Source organism: Thamnophis sirtalis, unplaced genomic scaffold (genome assembly GCF_051295495.1).
Source record: "Thamnophis sirtalis isolate CommonGarterSnake01/CBP01778 unplaced genomic scaffold, rThaSir2_p1.2 scaffold_4, whole genome shotgun sequence".
Lineage (NCBI taxonomy): Eukaryota > Metazoa > Chordata > Lepidosauria > Squamata > Natricidae > Thamnophis > Thamnophis sirtalis.
The window spans coordinates 69,438,768-69,462,670 of NW_028261384.1; the positions used below are offsets into that span (position 1 = coordinate 69,438,768).

At 43.8% G+C, this 23,903-nt stretch overlaps 1 protein-coding gene across 7 annotated transcripts in view; it reads right to left on the reverse strand.

The window, feature by feature from the left end:
- The window catches only part of ELMO1 (engulfment and cell motility 1), a 562,024-nt gene that overhangs the window by 231,066 nt on the left and 307,055 nt on the right, over positions 1-23,903 (reverse strand). For all 7 annotated transcript variants that reach the window (XR_015696387.1, XM_087713089.1, XM_087713086.1 and 4 more), the window contains one exon: positions 18,789-18,897. Coding sequence is in view for 6 of the 7 variants with exons in the window: in XM_087713089.1 (XP_087569215.1) it covers positions 18,789-18,897 (109 nt within the window). In the remaining variant the exon portion in view is untranslated. The remainder of the gene's footprint in view (positions 1-18,788; positions 18,898-23,903) is intronic.

The following is a 23,903-nucleotide window of genomic DNA, read 5'->3' on the forward strand; positions in this document are numbered from 1 at the left end:
GTAATTGGCAGCAGGCGGTCTCTCAAGTACCCAGGTCCAATACCATGAAGGGCTTTATAAGTGACAACTAGCACCTTGAAGCGTATCCGGAGACCGATCGGAAGTCAGTGCAGCTCGCGGAGGATAGGTGTAATGTGGGTGTACCGAGGTGCACCCACAATCGCTCGCGCGGCTGCATTCTGGACGAGTTGAAGTCTCCGAATGCTCTTCAAGGGCTGCCCCATGTAGAGCGCATTGCAGTAGTTCAGTCTTGAGGTCACGAGGGCATGAGTGACTGTTGCGAGTGCTTCCCGGTTCAGATAGGGATGCAACTGGTGCACCAGGCGAACCTGGGCAAATGCCCCCCTGGTCACAGCCGACAAATGATGTTCTAAAGTCAGCTGTGGGTCCAGGAGGACTCCCAAGTTGCGAGCCCTATCTGAGCTGCGTAAAATTTCACCCCCCAGCCTGAGTGATGGAATGCTAACCAAATTTTTGGGAGGGAAACACAACAGCCACTCGGTCTTGTCTGGATTGAGCATGAGCTTGTTAGCCCCCATCCAGACCCTGACAGCCTCCAGGCACTGGCACATCATGTCGACCGCTTCACTGAGTTGGCACGGGGCGGACAGATACAGCTGGGTATCTTCTGCGTATTGATGGTATTTTATCCCGTGCCGTCGAATGATCTCACCCAGTGGCTTCATGTAGATGTTAAACAGGAGGGGGGATAGGACCAAACCCTGAGGAACCCCATATTTCAGGGGCCTAGGGGTCGACCTCTGCCCCCCGACCAACACCGACTGTGACCTGTCCGAGAGGTAGGAGGAGAACCACTGAAAAACGGTGCCTCCCACCCCCACCTCTCGTAACTGTCACAGAAGGATACCATGGTCAATGGTATCGAAAGCCGCTGAGAGGTCGAGAAGCACTAGGATGGAGGGATGGCCTCCATCCCTGGCTCTCCAGAGATCATCGGTCAGTGCGACCAAAGCGGTTTCCGTGCTGTAGCCAGGCCTGTATCCAGACTGAAAGGAGTCCAGATACTTTATCTTGCCCGGCTCCATCGCAATTCCTTCAGGGGAGATACGGTGTCCCAGGAACTCGATGGTAGTCATTTTTTCATTTTCATTTATTTGACATTTATAGGCCGCCCTTTTCCCTGAGGGGACTCAGGGCGGCTTACAATTAATAGGAAGGGAGTGCAAGACAAAACACAAGAAAAAAATGTGAATAAAAAAAATAAACCAGTAAAACACAACATTCATTCAGCATTCGGGTGGGGCGAGGTTAGGGTCTTATCCCCAGGCCTGACGGGATAGACAGATCTTGAGGGCTGTGCGGAAGGTCTGGACGGTGGTGAGGGTGCGAATCTCCACGGGGAGATCGTTCCAAAGCGTCGGAGCTGCAACTGAGAAGGCTCTCCTCCGCGTAGTCGCCAGTCGGCACTGACTGGCGGATGGAATTCGGAGGAGGCCTACTCTATGCGATCTGATGGGACGGAGGGAGGTAATTGGCAGAAGGCGGTCTCTCAAATAGTCAGATCCACTACCATGGAGGGCTTTATGAATGGTAAGTAGCACCTTGAAGCGCACCCGGAGATCAACAGGTAGCCAGCGCAGCTCACGGAGGATCGGTGTTATGTGGGCGAACCGTGGTGCGCCCATGATCACTCGCGCGGCCGCATTCTGTACTAGCTGAAGTCGCCGGATGCTCTTCAAGGGCAGCCCCAGTCTGCCAGAACTGACACTTCTCCAGCTTTGCAAACAAATGATACTTCTGGAGTCGTTGCAGGACCAGGCATAGGTGCTGCTGCTGCTGATCCTTTCGAAAAGTTGAGTAAATAAAAATGTCATCCAGGTAAATGATGACAAACTGATCCAAGAGGTCCTGGAAGATATCGTTCATAAAGTGCTGGAAGACTGCTGGGGCATTGGTCAATCTGAATGGCATGAATGTGTAGTCAAAATGTCTGTACCGGGTGCCGAAGGCCATCTTTCTGGCTCCCTTCCAACAGGTGTCTCCAGGTTAGCAGTGCCCATCTCACTCTGAAAGCCTCCTTTTCCCATTCGACCCATCGTCTCTCTGTGTCTGTGAGCTTGTGGGAGGTGTAGGCATAGCATTGTAGGTTTCCTTGGTTGTTTCTTTGGAGTAGCACCACTCCCACTGCCATGTCACTGGCATCTGCTTGGATCATGAAGGGTTGCTCAGGGTCAGGATGCTTCAGCACCAGTTCCTTTGAAAACATTTCTTTTAGTGTCTTGAATGCCTTTTGGCAGTTTAGGTCCCACTGTAGAGATTGTCCCAGGCGAGGTTTTGTTCCTGGGCTCACTGTTTTCAGGAGGTCTGTCAGGGGTTTGGCAATCTTTGCAAAAGAGGGGATGAATTGCCTATAGAAGTTTGCGAACCCTAGGAAGCTTTGTAGCTGTCTGCAGATGCGAGGGGGTTGCCAGCTTAGGATGGCGTTATCCAATAGCTTCATTCATCTCAACCCAGCTACTGTAATCTGAGATACGGCTCTGCCGATACTCTGCATGGAATGTGAACACAGAGAGTTGACAATGGGTTTGTCTTCGGATGAACATGTTGCCACAGACTAGGCTGGATTCTTTCTTGTGCTTCTGCCTCTTCCAAATGCTAAAGGAAAACGGAATCTGGCTTCCCTGTGTGCATTTGTTTTGGGAGCGAGAACTAGCTCACTCCCAAATGATAAAGGGTCAGCTTCAAAACAATATATTGGTATTTGCCCCTCAGGTCATTAGATGGGGCTAGACAGCAACAATTGCATCTGAGTCTGCATCTACCAGGTTGAATATCAATGGAGATTCTCAGTCATCCAGATCATGGTTGTCCCAAAGGTTCTTTTTTCAAGGCAACTGGACTTTCTGGTTTTTCTTTGAAGACATTTCACTTCTCATGAAAGAAGCTATTTCAGCTCTGACTGGATGGTGGGAAATGGAAGGATTTATACTCCTTAATTCAGGGGTCTGCAACCTTAAACACTGAAAGAGGCATTTGGACCCGTTTCCCACAGAAAAGAAAACACCAGAGCCAATAATCTAACAATCGGTGTGACTGGGTGGGCGTTGCCAATTCAACATCATTCACTCCCACCCAGTCACATGACTTCCCCCCAGCCATGCTTACACAGTCAGTCATTAGGGCAGATAATCAGTTGTTAAATTATTTGCCACACCTGCATGCCTCACCCCTCCCCTCCCAGCCCCCTCTTGCTACACCTGGGCTTGGGTGTATTGTTCACCTTTCTTTTTCTCCCTCTCTCTGTCTCTCTCTCTGTGTCTCTCTTTCTTTCTCTCTCTCACTCACTTTGTCTCTCTGTCTGTCTGTCTGTCTGTTTCTCTGTGAGTTGTAAACTAAGGGGTGAACGCAAACCACAGCAGCAGCTTCCACAAAGATGACTCTCCTCCTCCTCACATGACCCCCTGGCTGGCTGTGGTGGTGCTGAGAGGGCATGCACGAGTGGGGAGACCCTGCTCAAGCGAGTGGCCAGGCTCGGGCAAAGCACAGCAAAGGTATGCGGGTTGACCGGCTGACAGGCAAGCATCTTTGGTGAAGATGCTCCAGCTTTCTCCGAGCCTGTCCCTCAGGATCATTCCCCTTTTCCTGCTGCCCGTAGCTTCTACAAGTCCTGAGAAACTACAAAGCTTCCTTGAATTTACAAATTATTACTGGCAATTTATCCCAGGATTTGCACTAATTGTGCGCCCAATCACTAACCTATTGAAAACAAAGGGGATGGGGGTGGGGACAAACTGAAATTAAAGCAGCCCATAAACTAGACCATGGAATGTCAGGCAGCATTCAACAGACTGAAACAATTGTTCTCAGTTGAACCAGTCCTAAATCACCTGGATCCAGAGCATATGGCAGACGCCAGTGACATAGCAGTTGTAGCTATCCTGCTCCACGAAAACAAGCAAGGTCAACTGCAGCCTTGTGCATACATGCCTAAAAACTAACCAACACTGAACAGAGATGGGCTACCTGGGAGAAGGACACATTTGCAGTACGATGGGCTTACTTGGGAGCATTTCCTAGAGGGGAATAAAATCCCTTTCAAAGCCTGGACTGATCATAAAAACCTAGATGCCCTAAAAACCCCACAGAATCTCTCCCCAAAATAAGTTTGATGGGCTCAACCCTTCAAATGTTTCAATTTCAACCTAAAATATTTCCCTGGGGGAAAAAACTTTTTAGCAGATGCACTATCCAGAAAGCCTCAGTTTAATAGTGGGAAACCTGAAGTGATCAAACCCTTTCTCCCAGCCACTTAACTGGCAATCAGAGTGATGACCAGGGTGCAAGCTAAACAAGAACCACTAATGGACAATGCTACCACTCAAGTATTTTAAAAAGCCCTATAAACCGATGACTGGTTCCTATCCCATAAAAACACCTGTTTAATTAAATATCAGCTCCAAAAATGCCATGAAAACCCTACATCTTATCAAAAGGCAATTCTGGTGGCTCAGGAATTGGATTTGAATTTGTATGACTTAGGTTTCTATTCTATGTACATTGGACTTTTCTTTGGAATTGCATGATTTGCTGGGATCCCCTAATAATTCAAGTCAGAACAATTGATCCTATTCCTGATTTCCTGTAGACCTAGCAATGCTTTAATTGGACCACAAATCCTATTATGCCTGTTTCTATATCATTCGAAGATGAAGATCAATAATCTGGAAGTGGATGTCCTCTATATCAGGGGTGGGCTGCTGCCGACATTACTGCTGGTTCGGTGTGTGCGAAATATTGCACGTGTGTGCTCGCTTCGCAGAACATTAATTTTTTTTAAAAAACACGCCACGCTGACTGGGGAACTGGTTCTGGGGTGTGGCAGGCCTGGGTCACTGCCAGTTCCAGTGACCCAGGCTGGCAAACCGCTACTGATTCAGTCAAACCGGTAGGAATCCACCTCTGCTCTATATGTGTAGAATTCATTTCCTGAAATTCGTATTCAACATCTCCATTCTTGAGATGAAATTCATATATTAGGGAAGGCTAATCTAGAATAACTCACATCAAAACAAAGGTTATTTATCCATATCAACATATTGACTCCTTAAGATAAATAAAACATCTCAACCCTTCCACTATTAGGAGCCATGATTGTAAAAATATGCATATCAAAATGTGTTATAACAGAGAAGAAAACAGCTCAAACTGTTAGGTCCTACACAATTGTTTTACCTTGAAAATGGCTTGAATAAAAAAGCAGTTTTTTCAAATAACATTTTTTTTACATTTCCAGTTGTAACTTTTCACAGTGACTATTTTCCCAGAACAACACAAATTAATCAAGTTTCTATTTCTTTTATTGAAAACTTCCCTCTTTCTCAGTTTTACTTTACAATTCATTTGCAAATCCATTTTACTCCTATAACATTACACTGGTATGCAGGCTAGAATCCAAAGTTCTGCAATTTCTTCTGTGAATTCAAAAGAAATTGCTACTGAGTTCCTTTATCAGAAATTCGTGCTCCTCCCTCATAGAAACGAAGAGGTCAATCATTGAAATACAGAATTGATTTCTAATACGACATTAAGAGAAAATACAAAAGGCAAAAACTATAATTGCTCAAGTCTTTGTATATATCTAAAGTAGCTGTTGGAATTCTATCATTTAGAAAGGCATACTGAAATGTTCAGGAGACCATGAGCAAAAAAAAGTTCCATGAGTTTGCCTGCCAATGAAAAATAAGTCTCACTAATATGAGGGCCATAGGATAATACTTTTATCTTTCAATCAGATTATTATGCCACATACAATTTTTACGATGACTTATTTGCTTCAAATACAAAATTATTCCAATTTAAATGTCTTATCCACCCCCCGCCCCCTGAGAGAAATAGTAAAATTGTGCAGTCTCTAAATAGGAGTAGGTTATATATAAGTAGTAATGTTCTTGACCTGTCAGCCTCTGCTTTGCTACTGCCTTGGCTGCCATTGAAACGGGGAAGGGGGGGGCATGGTATTTGGGAGGGGAATCATTGTTGTGCTGGAGGAAGTTTCTAGACACTGAACTGACCACCTTACTGCGCATGTCGAGGGGGAGTGTTTACCGCCAAGGCCAACGGTCCAGCATTCCATCCTGGTGATGCCTTTCGAAGTTATCTCCTACCGGACATTTGGGAGAATTATGATTGGACTGTGCTCGGGGATGCCAAGGGGAGGGGAATGAATTATACAATATATTATTCGCTTTCACACCTAATTAACCAGACTTAGCTTAGCTTTGCAACTGTTCATTTATAATTAGTAAAAGTACACTTGATTTCAACAAATGGAGTCCAGTGGTTTTCTTTCCCGATTACTGAATGAAGAAATGCTGACAATAAACTAAGTCTCATTTTCACCCAACCCGGAACTACAACCTACCGAGGGGGGTGTCCTCACAAGAAGAAATGTCTTTGCATGTGAGTGACCAAGAAGAAGATGAGGGGGTGACGGCAGGACCATCTTTAACTGAAAGGCTGGCTGGGCTAAGAGTGGAGGAGCCTGTTGGTCGTCCCAGATGGACTTTGAGTGTGGGACAAAAAGAGGAGTCGGAGGAGTTGGATGCTGGAGTCACGAGAAGGAGACCAAAGAAAAATCAGCGGATTGGGGTGACTCTGGGGAAGAGGATTATAAGCTGTCCCATGCCATGAAACTCCTCGAAGAAGCTTGGTCTGAACGCAAAAGCCGTGAAAGAGCAGTGGAAAGGGAGCCAGCTGAAGATCTTGAGCAAAGGTACTCAATGCATAGTTTAAGGGAGGGTGAAGAAGCCGAGAGGGGTTGGGCGCAAGAAAACTCAGAACCAGCCTCTCCCCTCCAGCTAGGGATGCTCAAAGAGTAGGGGAGGGCAGGCAATGCCAAATGGCAAAAGTCCCTCCCTTAACTGTAAAATACGATGGAGATCCTAAGAGTTTAGGACTTTTTATCATTCAGGTCTGGAATTATATGGAAATCTATGGACCTGATTTAGAAACAGATGAAATGAAAGTAAGGATGGTGTTAATGTCCTTAGAGAAAAAGGCAGCCAAATGGATGGTGAGCCTACACAAATGCAATTCCCCTCTCCTGAGGAATTTTAATGACTTTATGGCAGCCATGAAGAGGGGGTTTGATGACCCGCTGACTGAGAGATGTGGGCGCCTGAAATTTATGGCCCTGAAGCAGGAAAATAAATCGGTGGCAGATTATGTCCAAGAATTTCAACAGTTGTCAGCCTATGTGAGGGGGTGGTCAGAAGACGCTTTGTTGGATCAGTTCGCTGAGGGATTGAATGAAAAAAATATACCAGCAGTGCATAAACAGACGCATTCCTCGCCGGGTGACTGCTTGGTATGAACACGCGGCAGATGTTGAGCTGGATTTGGCCAGGCTTCAATGCATGAAGGAGGGAGAAGCGGAGAAATCCCCCCCCCCAGCAGCTCCAAAAGCCCCCACTCTGCCCAAGAAGTGAGGGAAAAGGGAGTTTCACCAGCAAAACCAAATCTTTCACGTGCTTCCGCTGCGGAAAGGAAGGCCATCATGCTATGAATTGCCATGTAAAATTAGCTCAGACCGCTCCACCCCCTCCCCGAAGAGAGGGAAGAGAAATAAAGGCCCCAGGGAAGAAGAGAGAGGCTGCGTGCGCCACTGAGAATGTTCCCCAGCATTTCCAGCTGTAGGAGGAGGGAGGTGTTAGCTCCAGCTCGTCTGACGAATTGGATGAGAAACAATCTCATCGCTGGGTAAGTTCAAAAAGGGGCCCCATGCTTATCCCAATTGAACTAACAGTGCCACCTTCTGGCACGCCTGAAAATCTTTTAGCTCTCCTGGATTCAGGTTATTCTCGCTGTTTGATAAGTCCTGAAATGGTGGAGAAACGGCTTAAAATTGAGGACTTTGAAAACCCCTATTGTTTTTTGCCAGATTGATGGTTCTATTGCAGGAGGGGGTCCTGCTCATTTTTCTACTGAGCCCTTAGAGATGAAAATGGGGACCCATCAAGAATTAATCACTTTTATTGTGGCACTTGGCATGGACCGGCCCCTTATTTTGGGACTCCCCTGGCTTCGTAAGTGGAACTCTCGCATTAACTGGAGAAAGGGGTGGTTACGTATTCGCACTAGCACACCCCGTGAACGGGAGGTTGAGACTCCGAATCCTGCTGATTTTAACCCCGCATTGGCCGCCAGAGGGCAGGAGAGGATCGAAGGGGAGGAGAAAATTCCGAAAGAATATTGGGACCTAAGGGGAGTGTTTAGTGAGAAATCTTCTGATAAACTCCCCCCCTCCCCAGAGGCCCACTGATTGCACCATTGATATTTTGCCTGGGGTGAAGCTTCCCAAGCCTCAAATATATTCAATGTCCCCTAGGGAAATGGAGGAAATGAGAAGATTCATTGATAAAAATTTGGAAAGGGGGTTTATTGAACCGGGTAGACCCAAGGTGGCGGCTCCTGTGCTATTCAGGGAGAAGAAAGATGGCTCTCTTCGTCTGTGTGTTAATTTTAAGAACCTTAATGGGATATCGGCTCAAAACCTCTACCTGTTGCCACTGATGAAGGACATGCTGGCCCAATTGGGGAAGGGCCACATTTTCACTAAGCTGGACTTGAGGGAAGCATACTATAGAGTCCGTATTAAAGAGGGAGACGAGTGGAAAACAGCTTTCAACTGCCCCCTTGGCTGTTTCCAATTTCGTGTGATGCCGTTTGGCCTACAGGGGGCGCCTGCGGTCTTCATGCAGTTAATTAATGAGGTGTTGCATGACCATCTTTACAAAGGCGTTATCGTATATTTAGATGATATCCTTATTTACACGGAAACACGTGAGGAATACGTAAAGCTGGTTCGTACGGTGCTAAAGAAACTTCGAGCTGCGGAGCTTTACACCAAATTGTGCAAATGTGAATTCCATCAGGAGAAGGTTGACTAACTGGGCTATCGTATCTCCCACGCGAGTGTTGAGATGGACCCCGTTAAAGTCAAAGCGGTCACTGAGTGGGAGGCCCCTTGTACACGCAGGCAATTGCAAAAAAATTTGGGGTTTGCCAATTTCTATCGCCAGTTCATCCCCTCTTTTGCTAAGATAGCTCTTCCCATAACTAACCTTTTGAAGTCCAAAGGTGGGGCAAAACCCAAGCCTAGCCAGCCATCGAATTGGACCATGGAATGTCAAGCTGCCTTTGAGAAGTTAAAATGGCTTTTTGCAGAGGAACCGGTCCTCAAGCACCTGGACATGGACGCACATTTTGTGGTTCAAGCTGACGCCAGCGACGTGGCAGTGGGGGCCGTATTGCTTCAAGCCAATAGTCAAGATAACTTACAACCCTGCGCATATGCCTCTCGCAAACTAACTGACACGGAGAGACGTTGGGCCATTTGGGAGAAGGAGGCGTTTGCTGTCCGTTGGGCTTTGGCCACTTGGCGCCACTTTCTGGAAGGCGCCAAACACCCGTTCGAGGTGTGGACTGACCATAAAAACTTGGAAGCTTTGAGAACTCCCAGAAGACTTTCTCCTAAACAGATGCGCTGGGCTCAGCGTTTCAATCGTTTTAATTTTACCCTGAAATACATTCCAGGGGGGGGGGGAGAATTTTATGGCTGATGCTTTATCCCGGCTTCCTCAGTACCGTGACCCGACAAATGCGCGAACGACAAAAGCGTGCCAACAAAACCGTGGCACTAAAACCGCGATGTCATCAACGCGCCAACAACAGCGCGCCGACAACAGCGCACCGACAGAAGCGCGATTTAAGTTAAGGTAAGGGTTAGGTTTAGGGTTAGGTTTAGGGTTAGGGTTAGGGTTAGGTTTAGAGTTAGGTTTAGGGTTAGGTTTAGGGTTAGGTTTAGGGTTAGGTTTAGGGTTAGGGTTACAGCGCGCGTCTGTTGGTGCGCTGTTGTCGGCGCACTTCAGCGCTCATTCGTCGACGTGCTTTAGAACTCGCGGTTTTGTCACCACGGTTTAGTGAGGCGCGCTTTTGTCGTTCGCGCGTTTGTGGGTGAACCCCTCAGTACAACTGTTCTAAACTCAGCGTGGTCCAGCCTGTCTTTCCCACGACGAGCCTCGCTGCTCCAGTTGTTACTAGGAATCAGGCATGCTCTAAAGTGGAGATGTCCCAGGACTTTCTTTCCAATCTCAAGAAAGCCCTCCCTGATGATGATTGGTTCCAGCAGCACGTGAATGAATGTACTATGAGGGATGAATTGCCCTGGATTGGGGCAAAACTTTACATTCCTGCATCTCTTCGATTAATTGTTCTTCAGGGAGCTCATGATTCCCGAATGGTGGGACATTTTGGTTTCGTTAAAATGCTCCATCTCGTCAAAAGACAGTTTTGGTGGCCTTCTTTGAAAAAGGACATTGAACGTTATGTTGCCAGTTGTCCCGTTTGTGCTGCTGCTAAACTCCCGCCGGGGAAACTGCAAGGACTGCTCCAGGCTGTAGCTCGCCCTGTCGCCCCTTCGAAGGAGATCTCTATGGACTTCATCGTCGAACTTCCTGAGAGTCAGGGACACACTGTTATCTGGGTTGTTACCGGCTTGTTCTCCAAGCAAGTCTATTTCATCCCTTGCGTCAAGATTCCTTCTGCTAAGACTCTTGCTAAGATGTTCATCTCCCACATTTACGGCTTACATGGGGTGCCCGACTGCATCATTTCGGATAGAGGTGTGCAGTTCACCTCCATATTCTGGAAGGAGTTTCTGAAGCGGATTGGCTCCGTCCAAGGCTTAAGCTCCGCCCACCACCCTCAGACTAATGGGGCTTGTGAGAGGACTAATTCTGTACTGGAACAATATTTACATTGTTTCATCAACTACCAGCAAGATGATTGGGTGGATTTGTTGCCACATGCGGAGGTGGCTTATAATAATTCTGTGCATAGCAGCACTGGGTTCACCCCTTTCCGTGTGGTGTTTGGCCAGGATTTTGTGCCCATTCCTGAAGTTCCTCGTGAGCAGCCCCAAGTATCGTCTCTGTCCGAGTGGAGTGATCGCCTTCAGTGCGTTTGATCTTTAGCTCTCCAAACTTTGGACGCTGCGCATCGCACCCATAAGAAACAGGCTGATAAGAAGCGGACTAAGCCGTATGATTACAAAGTTGGTGATCAAGTTTATTTGTCCACCAGGTTTCTTCAGACTCCACAAAAGTCGAAGAAGTTGGGGTCTAAATATGTTGGCCCATTTCCCATTGTCAAGATCATAAATCCTGTTTCTGTTCGGCTGCAGCTGCCTAAACACCTCAACCAGGTTTCCCCTGTTTTTCATGTTAACCTCATAAAACCTGTCTGCACTTCGTCGTTGCATCCGCATGCTCCTCCACCTCCTCCTCCGCTTTTGATTGACAGTGAACAACATTTCGAGGTTCGTGAGATTTTGGACTCTCGTAAATGCCAGAATCATATCCAATACCTGGTGACTTGGAAGCATTTTCCCCCCTCTCACGCAGAATGGGTGGATGTGTCCCATGTTCAGGCCCCACAGTTACTCTGCAAGTATTAAATAAAAGGGAGGCGGGGGAACCCTTGCAGGGCAGAGCTGAGGATTATGCCCAATTCTTAGCGGACAAAATTGCTCGGTTTCGGTCGGACTTGGACTCCACCCCTGCAGTTCCAGCCGAGGCACAAGAGGATCAGATGGAACATCTCTGGGTTGAGTTTCAGGATGTTACCCCCGGGGATGTGGACAAGGCCATGAGGGCTGTGAGTGCCTCCACCTGCGTACTGGACCCGTGTCCCTCATGGCTGGTTACCAGCAGCAGTGAGGTGACACGAGGCTGGATCCAGGCGGTCGTGACCGCCTCTCTTCGGGAGGGGAACTTCCCCGCCGCACTGAAAGCGGCGGTGGTGAGACCCCTCCTAAAGAAGCCATCTTTGGATCCAGCTGTCCTTAATAACTATCGTCCAGTCTCCAACCTTCCCTTTCTTGGGAAGGTTGTTGAGAAGGTGGTGGCCTTTCAGCTCCAGCGGTCCTTGGAGGAAGCAAACTATCTCGACCCCTTCCAGTCAGGCTTCAGACCCGGTTACAGCACTGAAACCGCTTTGGTCGCATTGACCGATGATCTCTGGAGAGCCAGAGATGGAGGACATTCCTCCATCCTGGTTCTCCTTGACCTCTCAGCGGCTTTCGATACCATCGACCATGGTATCCTTCTGCGACGACTGCGGGAGGTGGGGGTGGGATGCACCGTGTTGCGGTGGTTCTCTTCCTACCTCTCGGACAGGTCGCAGTCGGTGTTAGTGGGGGGGCAGAGATCGTCCCCTAGGCCCCTAACATATGGGGTGCCTCAGGGTTCGGTCTTATCCCCCCTACTATTCAACATCTACATGAAACCGCTGGGAGAGATCATCCGCAGGCACAGGATCAAATACCATCAATATGCGGACGATACTCAACTGTATCTGTCCGCCCCGTGCCAACTCAATGAAGCGGCAGACGTGATGAACCGGGGCCTGGAGGCGGTTATGGACTGGATGAGGGCTAACAAGCTTGTGCTCAACCCAGAAAAGACCGAGTGGCTGTTGTGTTTCCCTCCCAAGGATTCCACCAATATTCCATCTCTCAGGCTGGGGGGTCAAACTCTATACCCCTCAGAGAGGGTCCGCAACTTGGGAGTCCTCCTAGATCCACAGCTATCATTCGACCACCATTTGACGGCTGTGGCTAGGGGGGCATTCGCCCAGGTACGCCTGGTGCGCCAGTTGCGACCCTACCTGAATCGGGAGGCACTCACAACAGTCACTCGGGCCCTCGTGACCTCTAGGCTGGAATACTGCAATGTGCTCTACATGGGGCTGCCCTTGAAGAGCATCCGGCGTCTTCAGCTGGTACAGAACGCAGCCGCGCGAGCGATTGTGGGTGCACCGCGGTTCACCCACATTACACCTATCCTCCGCGAGCTGCGCTGGCTACCTGTCGATTTCCGGATGCGCTTCAAGGTGCTGTTAATCACCCATAAAGCCCTACATGGTAGTGGATCTGGATACTTGAGAGACCGCCTTCTGCCAATTACCTCCCTGCGACCAATAAGATCACACAGATTGGGCCTCCTCCGTATTCCATCGGCCAGCCAGTGTCGGCTGGCAACTACAAGGAGGAGGGCCTTCTCAGTAGTCGCCCCGACCCTTTGGAACGAACTCCCCGTGGAGATTCGTGCCCTCACCACCGTCCAGGCCTTCCGCACAGCCTTGAAGAACTGGCTAGCCCGTCAGGCCTGGGGATGAAGATAGTTGCCCCTCCCGAATGATGAATGCATGTTGGTTACTGTTTTTTTATTATATGTGTCTTTGTTATTGTCTGTATTTCCCCTTCCCCGATTTTATGTGAGCCGCCCTGAGTCCCCTCAGGGAAAAGGGCGGCCTACAAATGTCAATAAAATCACTAAAAAAAAAAAAAAATCACTAAAAAGTTCTATTCTGCTTATCCTGACAAGCCCTGATTTGGCCAGTTTCCTGACATTTTTTTTTTCCTCTTCTCTCTTTTCTCTCTCTTTTCCTCTCCTTTTTTTTTCCTTTTCGTGTTTTGTTGTTCGTCTGTTTGTTTGTGCTTTGTTGTTTCTGCAGGTCTGACCGGCTTTTTCTGGAGGAGGGCCGGATGTCAGCCTCTGCTTTGCTACTGCCTGGGCTGCCATTGAAACGGGGAAGGGGGGGCATAGTATTTGGGAGGGGAATCATTGTTGTGCTGGAGGAAGTTTCTAGACACTGAACTGACCACCTTACTGCGCATGTCGAGGGGGAGTGTTTACCGCCAAGGCCAATGGTCCAGCATTCCATCCTGGTGATGCCTTTTGAAGTTATCTCACACCTGACATTTGGGAGAATTATGATTGGACTGTGCTCGGGGATGCCAGGGGGAGGGGAATGAATTATACAGTATATTATTCGCTTTCGCACCTAATTAACCAGACTTAGCTTAGCTTTGCAACTATTCATTTATAATTAGTAAAAGTACACTTGATTTCAACAAATGGAGTCCAGTTGTTTTCTTTCCTGATTACTGAATGAAGAAATGCTGACATGACCAAATGAAACTCATGTTTCCTTCTACTTAAGATCAAATAACAGGAAGCAGATATCAAGATTAGTGAAGTTGGAAATCTCCAAATAGCATCAGAAGGGAGGGGATGTAAAACCTGTCACATGTGATACAGAAGGAAGTCATCTCAAGATTGAACAAATAAAAATTTCATACTAAGGGCAGTTTTGAGGACTGCTCAATCACTTTAAAAAGTTTGTATTCTCCATTGATTCTGACGATAAAACAGCCAATGATTTTCTGTTAAATAAGGAAAACATACTTCTGCAACATTGGAAGAGACAAATCTTCCTTAGGTCAGGCTTGAAAAGAATCTGTATCTCTTGTCAGAGATATTTATTTCTAAAACTTACTGCACCAACTTAATTATTGACAAGCACTCAAGATAAGCCATAATTCCATCCAGATGAAAAGGAATGGGGAGTTATCAACATCAAGTGGATGTAATTACCCACTGCAACATGTTCTGATAGAAGGCATTTTAGCAAAAATGCATTACTTGGAATGTTGAAGTAAGCAGAAAAAAAAACTAATAAGCAGCAAGCATCTAGATGTCTCTCGTCTCCAATAGATAAAATCATATTACAATCCCTTCTGCCTCTGAAAAAAAATGCCACGCGAAAGTGCTCTCATCTGCAAATATAATAGCTTCTAATCAGTTTGGTGGATTTTAATATATTCATATAACATCTGTCTTCTTTCCATCTTTCTTATCTCCCTCCCCCTTTCTTTTTTCCCTCCCTCTCATTCTGTTATTTCCTTCCTTGAATGTTCAAGTTAACTTATCTTCAGTCAACAACCCAGCATTGAATGGTGAGGAAGAGAAGACTAACCAAATGCTCCAACAATACTTAAGATGCATTGCATCATTGTTGCCTCTGGCAGAATTTTCCTATAACAACTCTCCATATATTAATTGCTTTCAAGCTTTCAATGGCACACATTCAAGAGTTTTACTAGAGAACTCTAGGGAGGAGAGCTCCATATTGGGAACTATGAATTTTTTGCAAGAGCAACTTGCTGTCCAAACACTGTTGATAGACTGCTAGAACACACCAAGCAGTTTGTATCATAAAAGTGTGGATGTCTATCGACAGGATAGATAAGGGAGACAAAGTCTCTCTACCAAGTTTCTGGTTTCTACAAAGCCATCTAAAAAGTTAGATTTTCAAGGTCCTTTGAGAAATCAACCCTGAGCATTTTGCTTGCAAGTACTTCCTTCTCTGAAGGTGCATCCCGTCTTTCACTTTTCATTACTATTCAAAGAAAAAAAAACTTCCACTTCCAGCATCTTCCTCTACCACTGGTGATTGTGGAAGGACAAACAGAATATAAAACGCAAGTAATACCAAATTCTAGAAGGGCAAAATGTCACAGTATCTCACCCATTGGAAAGGCTATGCATACTCTGAATGTTCTTTACAGAATGCTCATCAAAGCCCCTGAATTATTTTGGCAATTTCACCAACATTTCCCTAAAAAGCCATGACTGACCAACTCCTGGTCTCCTGTCCTGCACTGCCCAAGGAATCTGTAGCTGAAGAGATTAACTAACCTTTATGGACACATCCAGAGGAAGGTTGGACAGCTGATGACACTCAACCTTCCACTTCTGGCCTTCCTGACCTGACTATAAAGGGGTGGGAGAAGATGTTTTCCAGCAATTATCCCCTGGCTCAATGGTTGATTCGGATGTGGGGGAGGAAATTTCCTTTGAGATGTCTTCACTGCCTACTCTGCCAAGTTCTTATGAGGATTCAGTTTCAGAGAGACCAAGGAGAGGGAAACTACTAAAATGCCAAGTAAGAAGGGGAGTTCATGTTCAAGGGGAAAGTGATGTAAGAAATGAAGTGACAGAATCTGGAGGTGGAGTAAAAAAAAAGAAATCAGCCTAGCATTTCTATCTAGTCACAAACAGACTAAGTCCAATCCTACTGAATTCCACTGAAGTCCATTCCCTTATCTAATGCCAAGATATTGCTAACCATTCGTTGAGTAGATTTCTGTCATTGGCATGTCTAGTAATAAATCAGTTTTTAATTGGAACTTGTCCTGATCTTTTATGCCTGACAGAGAGTGGCAAAGGTGATGAAGAGAGTGTGAGGATTCCTTCTCCCTGTTCCTCCCTCTTCTCCTTTCTTCTTTTCCTTCCCTTCCCAGTAGGTAGGAAGGGCTGTTGCTAGGTGGGAGAGGAAGCAAGGAGTTGCAAAGGTGACTGGTACACTGTCATGGAATATTCAAAATGAGCAACACATGACCACAGCAGCAATCTGGTAATACCGAAACAATCTTAGCTTCCCAAATTTCATTCTCTCACTCCTGGATTTTGGACACATTCTGTAAGTTAGTCCATTTGAAGTAGTTTGGTTCAAAAATTGTGTTCCTATAATTCATTATTCCCCCAGCTAAAGGTTATGGGAATAAGAGTTTTTGTAGTATGTAAGTGACCAGCACTTAGAATTTCAGACAAAAGCTACTTGATAATTACTACAGCTTATAAAACTGAGAAAAAGTGCTCTTACATAGTAACAAGTCTATCCCAGCTGCAGCTTCCAAATGATCTTAAATCCAAACTGGTCCCTATTGCCCTATATGTATGTGCATGCACGCACACGTGTGCACACACACAGAGATATGTAAATCTTTGCAGCTTGTCCTCCCTATTGTACAGGGCGGGGCATAACCTTTTCCTAGGGGGTCACAGCAACACTTGTAATAACAACACAAATAATTCATACACCATTCGAAAGCCCATCAAAAACTGAGTTTATTGACACGATTTAATAGTCAGTATGACCACCATTAGCCCTTCGAACAGCATTCAAACGAGGTGGATAAGAACACAACAAATCTTCAAACAGTTCCGTTCGATTTTCCAGATTTTTCAACACAGTTTCCAAATTCATTCTCAAAGTTTCAACCGAATATCGATTTTGACCTTGCTCCTGAATCATCAGAGCTTCCACTTCATCCTTAATTATGGCCCCAATGTTCTCTGCCGGATTGAGATCTGGCGAATTTCCCGGCCAGACGTCATTGCCCCAAAATTCGACATTGTTTTCCTTTAACAATTGCTGAGTCGCATTTGCACGCATGCAAGGAGCTTTGTCATGAAGAAAGACAGCCTCACCAACCACCAAGACATTGTCTGGATCACTGAGAAATGGAATGACATTCTCCAATAAAATTTTCTCACGGAAATAACTGCCATCCCAGGATTCCCCTTTATCCTTCAAAACCCAATGCAGTTTCTTGGCTGTGAAAATGACGAAAATCCCGATGCAAGTCGGATTGCAAACGATTTGTCGATATCGTTCATGTTTGGCGATGTCGTCGACGTCTTTAGCCCAAATTCGATCGTTCTGGAAATTCGGTTTTCGAATGGCATAAACGAAGAATTCGTCAGATGGCGCCAAATGAAGAAAATCTTCCTCGGTCCATTCAGACAACCAATCGCACAACCAAAGCCGATCTTGAACGTGTGTTTGAGTTTTCAATGGTTTGCAAATGACGTGGAATGGCTTCAAACCTTCTCGTTCTCGATATCGGCCGATTGTCCTTTGATCAACTCGTTTTCCACGAATTTGAAGGATTTCTTGGGCCACTTTTCGGTTTCCTTTTCGTTGTTTGCGACTGCCAGTTGCAATGATGGCTTTGCTTTCTTGGGACAGTTGCAGAGGACGCCCTTCTCCAAATTTTGTGAAACATTCTTGGGCTGTTTTGTTCCAATTATCAGTAACCCAATCCGGATGACGTTTCAATTTGTTTGCAATCCATTTTCGATTGATAAACGTCGCTCCAGCATCGCGAGCCTCTCGAAAGGCAATGCATTTTATTCTGTCAATGATCCTTTGTTCTTCCGAATCGAATTTTCCAGCCATTCTTAAAGCAAATTTAACATTTAATAGCTCATTCAATTCAGTTTTTTATGGGCTTTAAAATGAGGTGTCGCGGAAGTTGTAAACTGCTGTCGATCTTGCTGTGACCCCCTAGGAAAAGGTTATGCCCCGCCCTGTATAACACTTATTATGTGAGATATTTTCCTTCCAACTCAAACTATTCAACTAAAATATAATCCATTGTAGGCCACAAATCACAATGAGAGCAATCCACCTCAAATCATATCAATCTGTTAGAAGAAGGAAGATGGGGGAACATTTTATTTTTCTGCTATTCGGAATCAATTCTTAGTCTAATTTCACCAAAAGAAACCAAAACCAAAACCAAAACAAAATGATACAAAATCACTGTGCTCCTTAATTATGGATGAGCCATAGGTTTGGTTCTGAGCAGTGGTGGGATTCAAATAATTTAACAACCGGTTTTCTGCCCTAATGATTTCTTCCAACAACCAGTTCACCAAACTGCTCAGAAAGTTAACAACCGGTTCTCCCGAAGTGGTACAAACTGGCTGAATCCCACCATTGGTTCTGAGAAGAATATCATGTACTCATTATCATATTGCTACCAATACATTAAATTCTTATCAAAGAATTGATACAAACTAGAAACCACAATAAATTCCACGCAAAATATTATACTTTATATTTTCATTTAACCATGAATTGATACACAGTTTAGGTATGAAACCTACATGGATGTTTTCACCCCAAAAAAGAGAAACATTTCTAATAGTTTAGGTTTTATTCTAATTATTCTTTGCACAGCTAGAAAGTTAACTAGATAACAAGAACATTAATGTATAGTTTTAATAAAACTCACCATACTTTCCCTGCTACTCTACAAAATGCTTGCGCCAACAAAGCAGTGACAGACTTACGTAATTCTCCTACTTTCAAGATATCACATAGCATTTTTGTCAATTCAATGCTACTCCGACCAAATGGACATTCATGCTTATCTTCTCGGCTGCTATTTTCTAATACAATCTGAAATAGAAACAAAGTTAGTTAAGACAGGTATGTTCTTGTTCTATCCCATTAAGAAGCCCCAATTCCAAAGGACTCTGAGTAACTTACGACATTAATAAAAAGAAAAAAGGAACCATAACAGATAGATTAAAACTATATCAATAACAAGATCAACCCTAAATTTAAGTGAAATTAGTTTGCTTGATCAAACTTTACCTTCTAGATACAATAACCTAATAAAAAGTTATGACCTTTTAATCTGTCTATATGAAGCAATAGATGACAGCAGAAGGCATTCTCAGATGGATATTGACTAAATCAAAAACTGTGGCATGTGTCCAAATCAGTATTGTTGAAAGTTGCCTCTAGTCTTTGGTACAGGATTGCTAAATGTGTGAAACTAATCACTTGACTTAGAGCAGTTTTCTGTTCTATTCCATATGATAATAGAATGCATGGATTAACCAATAAACATTATGTGATGTAACATTTTGTTTGTCAAGAATTAATTGGGGAAGTCTCAATCTTCTGCAGATTTACTGCAATATGTTCACTTTCAGTTCATGTTATGTCTTCAAGTCCTTACAGAATCCATGTCTGACTCCTTTATAATTATGCCACATGAGAGAAGATAGCGAATGCTGTTTTCAGGAATGCATAATAATCTTCTAAAAAATCAAAGATTTTGAAAACTACTACACTGACATTTGAAAGATTGTGTACCGTAATTGATACATACTATGGTGATCTATTATTTTTAAATCTATTTTTAGAATTCAATAAACAATTTTAATATTGAAATTAGGGATGAAACATATCTGCAGTACATATTAATGAATTGTTGTTTGTAAGAATTGCAATGATTACATTTGTATGGGACATCTTCAGAGTTACCCTTAGAGATATAATTTTATATTGAAAAGGAAAGTTTGTTTTATAGGTTTGTGAAAATTTATCTTACAAACAAACTGTACATAGATGTGAAATAATTTATTTTCAGCTGTCAGGAATCTTATTACAAAACAGATTTTTCCTCGTATCAACTTTAGGCCTACTACCATGCAATAAATTCAATAGATTAAATAAATAAATAAATAAATAACAAAGTACAAAACACAGAACCTAATGTAATTTGTTACTACAACTTTAAAAGAAACCCGAACATTCCCATTTTTATTTAAAAAATAGTAAGCTTAATCACGGATAAAAAATGCTGCCTTGGGCTCCTAAAAATATAAAAAGGGGACCAGTGGTGGGTTCTGGATTCCGGTGCAATTGGTATGGTGCAATAGGGCCCGGCGTCCCCATGCACATGTGTAGCATTCGTGCACAAGTACACAGTGCGCCCATGTGTCCTTACCTCCATGGCACCTCTGCGACGACTCCACCACGCTCCAGCTGCTCGACGGAGCATTGCACAGGCGCCATATGTTCCCTGCACATGTGCATAAGCGCCGAAGAGCTCAAATATAGGTAAGGAGCTCGGGCGGGTGGGTAGGCCCTCCAGAGCACTGTACCGGAATGGTTCCCAGTGCTCCCGGCAGGCACCGGTATGTCCCATACCGGAGCGTACCACCTGTAACCCACCACTGAAGGGGACATATCATTAGGATTTTGATACAGAAAAATTTGTACCTTCCCATGAAAAGAGTGCTTTAATATACTACAAATTTCTGGAAAAAAATATTTTACCTGATATTATTTCTTTGTGTTAATTCCATAGTTGTTGATGTGCTATGCTAGCAAATAGCCTGATTTTATTTGAATTGTCTTGGAAAAAGTTCAAAGGACTTCCATTCTAATCTGAATTGGGATCCCATACTTTTTTGAAATGCAATTGAATGAAAAAGCTATAAACAAAAGCTTTTAAAAACCACGTGGTATTTATTAAGTAAAACAAAAGTTTAAAGATCCTGTATAAATTGGATAAATCTAGAAAAGATCCACTTGACAAAAACTACTCTCAGCCATTTTCAGTTGCTATATTGAACATATCTTTTGTCAATCTCCCCTGGGATTTGAAGTCTATACATTTTAAAATTACTAAGGTTAAGAAATGCTTATTTAATGTGTACAAACCCAAATATAGAGACAGATGTTTTACACACAGTCTGACCACAATATAACTTAGACTTTTGGCAGCTCTTGCTAATAAAGGGACCATTAATATTTCTTCCTGGCACTTATATTTCTGAAAAGGAATTTGGTTGTCTAGCCATTCTACTATTTAGGTCCCCACCCACTAAAATAATTGCTATATACGCTTCGTGGCTAGTTACCCTTTGAGGACGCCCAAATCATGAAACTGACTCCATAAGATTAGAACCAAAATTAGAACTAAATTTTTAAAAATAATTTTAAAAAATTTATTATGAGGACCCAGATTGTTTGGGACAATATGCTTATTCTGTAAACTGTTTAGAGAGCACTGTAAAGCACTGTGGAGCAATATATGTCTGAATGCTATTGTTATTTAGGCTATATTAATAGAACCTTACAAATTTGTATGTTTCCTCTCCACTTCAACCCCCTTACACTCCAGTGAGTCAATGAACAGTCTGCCTCAATTTTTTCCTAATACTTCCTTCTTTTCCAGGACTTATAGAAAGTTTCTCCCTGTTCTGATTTGTAATGACTTCTGAATATTTCCTTCATGGCTCTCTACTGAGACAGAGATCTATATGTGCAGCAGCTGCCCAAAAAGCCAACATTGTTTTAGGCTGCATAAACAGAGGGATAGAATCAAGATCATGTGAAGTGTTAATTCCACTTTATAATGCCTTGGTAAGGCCACACTTGGAATTCTGCATTCAGTTTTGGTTACCACAATGTAAAAAAGATGTTGAGACTCTAGAAAGAGTGCAGAGAAGAGCAACAAAGATGATTAGGGGACTTGAGGATGAAACTTATGAAGAACGGTTGCAGAAACTGGGTATGTCTAGTTTAATGAAAGGAGGGGAGACATGATAGCAATGTTCCAATATCTCATGGACTGCTACAAAGAAGAGGGAGTCATGCTATTATCCAAAGCACCTGAGGGTAGGACAAAAAGCAATGGGTGGAAACTAATCAAGGAGAGAAGCAACTTAGAACTGAGGAGAAATTTCCTGATAGAACAATTAATCAGTGGAACAACTTGCCTCCAAAAGATGTGAATGCTCCAACACTGGAAGTTTTTAAGTATATATTGGATAACCGTTTGACTGAAGTGGTTTAGGGTTTCCTGCCTAGGCAGGGGGTTGGACTAGAAGACCTCCAAGGACCCTTCCAACTCTGTTATTCTATATTCTATATGCCTATCTATTCGTTTCCAAATAGAACTGATCTGTATCTATTCTAAGTGGAGAGCACAGGCAACAAATATAATAATTTCTATATCTCAGAAGTGTAACAAGGAAGTAAATAACAAATGTTCAAAAAATAAAAGGATATGCAATTTATTTCCACCCTTTGCTAAGGAGGATTGTGATTCCTCCTGTAGGATTCTCATTTCCCTTTCTCTGAGATATCTTGTATTAGTTGACATGATAATTATTTAGTTCTATATTAGATCCAGTTTTTTGTTATATATATATATATATATATATATATATATATATATATATATATATATATATATATATATATATATATATATATATATATATATATATATATATATATATATATACACACACACACATATACATATACATATACATATACATATACATACATACATACATACATACATACATACATACATACATATATATATATATATATATATCTCTAGTTGTTCGGGTTTTTTCCCACGTAGAATTGGAGATGTCTTGGCGACGTTTCGACGAAGTCTCATTCGTCATCTTCAGGCTGCTTCAGACTACTTCAGGCTTGGTGTTTCCAGTGTTCCACTCCACTGCTTACATCTCTTTAAATCTAACCCTTCTCCAAACTGTTGCATGAATTTTGTTATGCCACATTTCCAAATGTTTGAGCACATTGAATCTTTTACCCCTGCAACACGTGAAGATTATCCTTTTTTATACCCTGTGCATATACAGTTCCATTTCTCTTTATAAGACACCTCCAATTTGCAAATGTGGTCACAAATCCTTGCTTGTCTAAGATAGAGACACTCAGTAAATTATGCTCCATCTCAGGCACACATAAAATACCATTAAATCTCATTTCCAGATATTGAATTTGCACACTGCCTCTTCCAATGACTTTAACCTTTTGGGTATTTGCCAAGGCTACTGCATCTCCAGTAGCTGGATCCATCCTGTAAAACAATTTAGAATTGTTAACAATTGTTTGACTAGCCCCACTATTAACCATTTGTCACTGCTATTACAATTTCTAATTTTTACAACAGGAATTTGTCCATTTTCTGTTTTTCTTCCTTACAGTTTCTGTCTTGCAAATAGTTTCTTCCTTGCAAACAGTCTTTTCTTTGCGAACAGTCTCTCTTTAAACGTGGCCTTTCACCACAAATGAAGCACTGCCTCTGTTGCTGGGCTGTATTCTGATCTCTTGTGCTGGTACATTTCTTTTTGCAGACATCTTCTCTGTTGCTCTGGTCTCTGCAAACAGCCAATCTGTTATATTTCTCTCTCTGCTCCTTGGGCCCCCACATCAAGAATTTCTCCTTGTGGCTTTTCTAAAATGGTGCTTGTTCTCCTCAGCAATTAAACAAGCCTTTAAGGCCTCCAAAAGCAACTCCTGCTTTGGTTTGCACTCAAAAACTGCAGAAACAATGTCCCCCAGACTGTTTAACACCAACAGCACCCTCTGAGATTCAGGAATCTGCATGAGAGGTAGGTTCCAGTATGCCAGAAGAGGTAGTGAAAATCTGTCATACCGGACTGCACCAGTAATGGCCTGGCCATATCCCCATACTGGTGAAATAAAGAATATCCCGCCATCCAGGAACTGTGCCACAAGGTAAGGGAAGCAGGACTTGGAAGAGACCTTCCCTCCCCCTCCAGAGAGCCCATGCCAGGAGAGAGGAGGTGGGCTGGTTTGAATGCGGGCGGGTTAGT